The 7,041-nt window shown below is 50.9% G+C and overlaps 1 protein-coding gene across 1 annotated transcript; it reads right to left on the bottom strand.

Annotated features, from left to right (window-relative positions):
- Window positions 1-4,195: 4,195 nt before the first annotated feature.
- CLDN23 (claudin 23) lies at window positions 4,196-6,435 on the bottom strand. Its single transcript, XM_067557363.1, has one exon. It carries the CDS (start codon window positions 6,416-6,418, stop codon window positions 5,681-5,683), a length of 738 nt encoding a protein of 245 aa, XP_067413464.1. The 5' UTR covers window positions 6,419-6,435; the 3' UTR covers window positions 4,196-5,680.
- Between the last annotated feature and the right edge of the window lie 606 nt (window positions 6,436-7,041).

Here is a 7,041-nt window from a genome sequence, read left to right as displayed (position 1 = left end):
CTTTAGTGTCTTAGTCACAAATCTCTCAACGTGGTGTTGGTGCAAATGCTGGTGTGGTAAATAGTTCCTTGTCAATGTCTCCTCTTCAGGTAGCAAACTGCTGATGCAAATGTAACTATTTTATCGATTGTGATACTTGGATGCATGTTTTAACAGTGAAACACAGTTGGGTAGCTGCTAGATCTTTGGAGATCAGGGTCAGCCTTGCCTTGTGAGGACATTGCTTTACCCAAAGAGTAACTGAAGAACCTAGAATTTGTAACTTATGTAATGTTGCAGATTTGGCTCAGGGAGCCTGGGTAAGTGGCAAGCTCTCAATGCTGGTAGTGACTAAAGCGAGACACCAAATAGTACAGATGAGATGGTTGCTGATTTTTCCCCTCCTCCCCCAATGCCAAGGGCCTCTGAAATGAAATGGGAGCCACACACTGATCTTTTGCAAGTGGAGTAAAATTAACCCTTTTCCTAGTCTGATCATTTTAACTGGTGTCTGCACAATATGGGCTTCTAACAGACAAGGTCACATCTGTTTGTCTAGAGAATTCTTGCCTTTCAACCCCTCTGAGGTCAAAGGGGTACAACAGCATCTTAGCCACACTTCCTAAAGAGACAGGATGTGCTTTTTTGCCTAGGCCCTTCAGTAGAACAAGGCTTAAGGGTACTGCAGACAACCAACATGAGTCCTTGTGCTACAGTCCTAGCTTGCCAGATAAGGCTCTGCAGAGCATGTGGGGAACACTCTCACCTGGGTGCCCCCCAAAAAACCAGTGGGGAAGGAGAGACCTAACTAGTCTTAGGGTACCTGTGGCACCAGGTGCTCTACAAACACCTATAGAGATGGGGCTAGAGCTTGGCATGCAGTCTGACCGAAGACTGCAAGGGAGATGGGTCACAAACTACAGAAAAACCTCAGTGAAAGATGGGTTACCCCAGATTTTCTCCTGTCCCTGCTAGACTGGAAACCTTTGCATAATTTCCTAATGGTTCTCACCCAGGGAAAGGGTGAGATAGTGAGGGGGAGGGCAGATCTGCTGTTCTGGTCTCTAAATGGCCTGTACACGGGTGCTTTGTAAGTAAAGTCAAGGTGTTTCAAAACAGGTGCATATGAGTAGATGCTTAGTGTACTTCATGCTGCTGGAAAGTAAGCAGTGACCAAAGGCCCACACAGTGGGCTGGAGTATGGAAGGTGTCTCAGTGCAGAGTCAGCCTGAGGTCTGCTGTGAGCAACCTGTTGCTGCTGGGCAACAAGACAACAGGCTCCAGGTCGCTGGAGAAGGCCTGCCCTCCAAGAGTGCTTGGGACTCAGAGCCAGGGGCAGTGCCTAAGCTTGGAGCAGCTGGGGCTGCAGGGACCTTGGATTCCCTTAAGAGCCAGCAGGGGGTGGATGGGAGGGTGTGGTTGAAAGGGGCACCCAGCTGGGTCTGACAGTCTGAATTGCAGCAACTCCAGCTGGTGCTCATCTTGGAGGTTCCTGTCCTGTTGCCCTCCAGGGGACAGGGAGGGGACTTCTGAGGGAAGTGGAGGTGGCCACTAGGCAAGCTGCCTGTAGTAGACACCCATCGGCAATTGCTGTCCTAGCAGGGCCCCCTCCTGCACCCTTCACTACACTCCCAACTCTAAACCTGCTATCAACCTCCCACAGCACCTACCTGAGGTGCCAACCTCTCCCCAGGTTAGACAGTCTAAAGCTGGGCATGTTTGGATGACAGGGAGGAACCAAAAACTACTTGCTGAACTTAACAGCTGGGGGTGAAAAGATTTGAAGTGAAAAAGTCAAAAGTTTCTAAATGGTCAAAACTTTACGTCACAAGAGCATTAAGCCAGCAGCTTAATGCCACCTACTGCAGTGACTAGTCTGCTTGCCTCATGCAACTAACCCCATCTCTTTCTGCTGGCTTAATGCTCGTGGGGGTGCAGGTGGAAGTTCTCCAGCTAGGAAACAGGAGCATAGTGATTCTAAGTAGGCCAAGGTGTTCTCTTGCCTCCACCAGCTAATGGGGCTGGCTGCTTATGTATAGGGTTTTTAGTTGGTGTGAGATTTTTTTAAATCTCCTCCTGTGAGGGCACCAACCAAAAGCTAGAAACAAAGCTCCAGAGCTGCTGTCATTATGGCGTAGCAGGCTTTAGAGGGCAGGCACTGCCCCTGCTGCTAGTGAAAGGCAGTAGAAGGTAGCTTTGTAAAAGCAGCACAGGGCTAAAAGGAAAGGGTGGAATTGTGGCAGTCATAGGGGGTGTGCTTGAACACACCCACCACTCCACAATCCCCTCTGCACCAAGCAGCAAGGATGCAAGCTGCTTGCCTGGAGTGAAGCTGACAGGTGTGAGGCAGCTCCCAGCTGCTGGGATGTTTGGGGGAGATCATCCCTCCCCTCTAGCCATGCTGAGCCAGGAGCCCTGCTATTCCCTCCCTGCAGGGCAGTGGTTTAGTCCCTGCTTGGCTATGTGGTCCTTGTTCCCAGGCCCCTGCCCTTCCTGGGCCAGCATGGACTGTCAGGACACTGAGTGGCAGCCAACTCAAACTCTCCCCACAGCCTCCAGAGGATCCCTTATCTCTGCCTGCTGGGGTGTGGTGGGGGCAGGGATAAGAGCCAGGGGGCTACTGGAGCACAGGGCATCCCAAGCCCTGGGGATGCACTTCACCACTCTGCAGCCAGGCTGCAGTTGGGGGGGTTCCTCTGAAACCTGCATTTTATGTCAAACTTCAAAACTCAAACTCAAACATCTTCATTGACCAGCCCATTTTAACAGGCCAGAATTGCACTATTTCATTTAATATCTCAGCAGCCCTGGAGTCGGATGTCCTAATATCCTCAGAACAGGGGTATATAGGCATTTTCCTGCCACCGTAACACAGCTGAAGTGATAGTTCAGTACACAGCCTTCTCAAACTGCAGTCCTGCTACTGAGGCTTGGCCTGCACTTACCTGGTGATTCAGCTGTACTCGACAGTTACACAAGCTATGCATAGTAGCTTGCGTAACTCCCATTGACTGCTGTGCTTCCCTTCTGCGTCCCGTTTTCACTGTGCCCACAGGAACCCCATTTCCATTAAGGCAGCGCTACGTAACTTGAGGTGGCGGATTAACAGCGTCAGCTTCTGGATTGATTGAGCGGTCAGCGAAGACCCGCTCAGTCAAACTGGATAGGCCGCTCTCATGGGGGCGACTTTGCCCTTGTCAGTGTAGATGTACTCTGAGACAACCTGCATAACTAGCTTCTGTGGTGGTTAGGTACTAATGCGTTCTTTAGAGGCAGCTGAGTCCTGACAATATTACTGTCAGTTAGGAAACAGCCAGCAGAGTTTTCCCACAGGGCAACAGGTTTATAGGGCCTGAGCCCATGGACACAGCAGCAGGTGGGAGGAGGCTAGGCACTCTGGTGAAAGGTTATTGTGACTGTGCACTGCCCTGTGGATGTCACTGCCCTATGTTTGAACATGGGTCAGACTATTCTTAACCTACAGTTAAAATGCAATGTAGCTGCTTAAACCCAGGGTTCCCTGACATGGAGCAGTTGACCTAAGTCCCACCACCCCTAGGTTTACATTGCTGTGTAGACATACCCTTCCAGTCTCCTGCCTTGAAGCTGAATAAGATTGGGTTAAGCAGTTCCTTCCTCCACTGTCACCAAATCAGTGATCAAGCAAAGTATTAAAAAACAAAACAAAACCCAGCCCTGGCTGTGGTTTGTTGGATTAAATCTAGAAAGGGCGGATATGAGTTGTGATAATCCTACACTGAAAAGTGCGGCTGTTAATCAACCATGCTTGTTGTAAGAGATTTATAGTCTTTTTAAAAATGCAGTTTCTATCACTATTACACTATAGTAACCCTTGTGCCATGCAGGTCTATGACAGTCTGCCTTAAGGGAAGAGTACTAGTCTCCCACCCGCCCCCTGTAGAGATTGCTTATAAGTCCTGTTCGTGGTCACACCATCCATTAGGTGGAATTGCACCCTGTAGCTCAATGGAGCATTGTAGCTAGTACATTTAAATAGCAAGTGTGTTTTACCTAAACTGTGCCTCGTGCATTTCATGTGTACACTTGTTTGATAAGCTCATGTGGTTTGAGAAGTGCGGTTGAAGCTGTAGCACATGGTGGTATGGGTCCGTCAGTGTTCTAGCTCATGCTTTGACTACTTTCTGCCTCTTCCTAGAAAAGGCATTTTTCCAGGGTCTACAATAATTCTAGGTAATGCTGACTTGCAAAGGAGTCAGGGGAATAACAAAGGGAGGGACTACTCCAAACAAGGGCCCTGTAGAAATATCATGTTGGGGGTCCCCTGTGTATTGTCTGTTTGTAACTCCACTCAGACCTGATCTGTTTACCAGTGCAAAGGGGCATTTGCTCATTGCTGGCCCTGCACACACAATAGTGTGTGAAAAATGGCCTGGGATCTTTCTAGTTCAGCACTTGCCTCACAGCTCTTCTAAGCGTGTGTGAAAGCAGAGGAGAACCCAGTCCACTGAGACATTGGGGCTGCTGTGCTCACAGGAATAAAAAAACAGCACAACTCTCCTGTAGTCAGCAACATAAGGGAATAGCTGGATCTCTGGATTCCCCCCAGGAACAGCTCTATTGAGGAAGGAACAAACACTGCACTTCCATCATTATGTCTGGCAGTAGAGCTCCACTTCAAAGGCGCACAATTCATTATTTATGGCAATGAGGTCTCAGTCCCAAGAGGTTACTTTAATAGTCAAAATATTGCAGTACAATGGTGGAATACTCATGCACCTGCCTGCAGTATATTTTCTGCTTATTTCCTTTATTTCCTGTTTGGACTACACCATTGGGCCTCTTAAAATTTGCTAGAATTAAGCTGCAACTTGTAATACAAAAGGCATAAATTAAAACCCACATCCTCGCCTCCCCTTCCCTCCCCCTCCCCGGGCTTCTATCCAAAGAAGTGAATGAAGGCTAGAAATCAGCAGCATACCAGCTGTAAAGGCAGATGCTGGGAAGAAGCCGATTATGTAGAAATACAGTAACACGATTGCAATAAGCCAGGTAGCTTTTCACGCTGGCTGAAGTCTGTCAGTAATATCTCTGGCCATGAATTGCAAGTGCTGATGGCTAAAGTTAGACTCCATAGTTAGGTTCCTATTGAAGCAGCTACGTTTTCAAAAGTGCAGCACAACCAGCATTTCCCAAGGAAATGGTGTTAGGCTCCTAAGTCACTTGGTCCAGATCCTCAAAGAGTTTTAAGCTCTGAGCTGCCACTGAAAAGCCCTAGAGAATTTTGAAAATTTTACCCCAAAGTCCCATGTTCAAAAGTAATTAGGCAAGTGGGAGCCTAAATCCCATTGACTTTCAATGAGGTGGAGGGTCCTAGGTACTTTCAGAGATTTTACCTGTAGCTGCCTGTTCACTGTCTAAGTCACCAGGACCAGGTAATAATGTGCAAATCATCAATATTTCCAACACTTTCCAGGTCTACCAGAAATATCCCCCCTCTTGTCCGGACCACACACTAAATGGCTGCAGTTCCAGTTACTGAGCACCAAACTCTCACTGGTCCCAGCTGCTGCATCTGGAGTGTCCATCTGCACAGAGGCAGGCAGAGGTCTTTGCTGGCTCTGCCCAGTGCCCCTTCCTGCCAGCCTTGGCCTCCGGCTGGCAGGGGCCTCGTCTCTGTTAGTGCCCACGTTTGTGTTGGTCGGAGCTCCCTGTGGCAAGGCTAGAAGTCTGAGTCACAGGGCAGGGAGCTCCTGTAGCTTCTTTCTCCCTCCAGCACATCCAGGGCATTGCTGAAAGACTTGGGAGCCGGCTTCTGGCTGCGGGGCATGAAGTCCGTGGAAGATACGATGCTGGGGACCTGCTGGCTGCTAGGGGGGCGTTTGGGGGCTGCTTTCCTTCTCCTGCACTCCTTGCAGCACTGGTGGAGGCTGAGCGCCAGGGAGAAGCCCCCGATGATCTCCAGGCAGCTGCCCAGGTACCCCAGCACCAGGCTGTAGCCCACATCTAGCGTGCTGTTTGGAGGGGCAGGCAGAGTGCTGAGGTAGTGGTTGTACCAGGAGACGGGGATGAGGCTCATCAGCCCAGAGGCAAAGAGTATTGGCCCAGAGAGGCCAGCTAGGAGGTAATGCGGCTCTTCTTGCCAGCAGCGCACACCCAATGCTGCCACCACCAGCCCCAGCACAGTCACAATCAGTGAGGTGACCATCAGCCCCTTGGCCACCTGCACTGGCTGCTGGGAGAAGTAGCCGAGGTCATCGGCCAGGCCGCACTGGCGCTGGCGGCTGCTCTGGAACTCTTGGCAGAGTTCCCAGATGCCCTGCTGATAGACCAGGTCCGTGGGCTTGTTGGGTATCCCGCTCACCTGCCTCCAGCAGGGCGTCAGCGTGCTGATGAGATTCAGCAGCAGGCCACAGGGGCACAGCACCAGGCCCACAATCATCACTGACGGTGTCCGCATGCTGTGGTGCAGGGGCCAGGCAGGTGGTGGGAATGAGACAACTGGCCCTGGTGTGATGGAGCGAGGAGCTGCTGCTGCTGTTGCTGTCCCAGTATGATGGGGAGAGGAGAGCTGCTGCCAGATGCTCCACCAAGCTGCAGATGCAGATAGAGCTGCGTCCCACCCAGGGACTGTGGGTCTACCCAGCCCAGGATTCTCCTCCGGGCCGGGCCTGCACTGCCTCTCTGCTCTGTCCTTAGCAGAGGGAAACTGGCTGCTCTGACCGAAACTGCTGCGTGTACAGAGAAAGCCAGCACGGCTGCCAAACAAGTTCTGGGTGGTATTTTATGAGGGGGGAGGGAGGAAAGGCAGGGCTTCCCCACCCTTGCAGGTGAAACAGTAACCAGGAAGTAGCCCTAAAGGCTGATGAATGATCACTGGGCAGGTGGGGATGGGTATGAAGTAACTGCAGAAAAACCCTTTGCTTTTCCCAGCCTGGGCCTGATTTTAATGGTGCTGAGCAAAGATCTGCGGTCGGCACATGAGCAGCAACAGTGACACAGCCGCACTGAAATCAAAGTGTGAGATGGCAGCCTGGCACGGATCTGCCTGGGCAGGAAATGTCAGACCTCCCCAACCTCCCA

Source organism: Emydura macquarii, unplaced genomic scaffold (genome assembly GCF_026122565.2).
Source record: "Emydura macquarii macquarii isolate MOO-44397 ecotype Brisbane River unplaced genomic scaffold, CSIRO-AGI_Emac_v2 contig_1790, whole genome shotgun sequence".
NCBI lineage: Eukaryota > Metazoa > Chordata > Testudines > Chelidae > Emydura > Emydura macquarii.
This window is presented reverse-complemented; position numbering and strand designations above follow the sequence as displayed.

Bases quoted from the DNA above. Each gene is read 5' to 3' on its own strand.
- CLDN23 (XM_067557363.1), bottom strand. From the start codon at position 6,418: ATGCGGACACCGTCAGTGATGATTGTGGGCCTGGTGCTGTGCCCCTGT.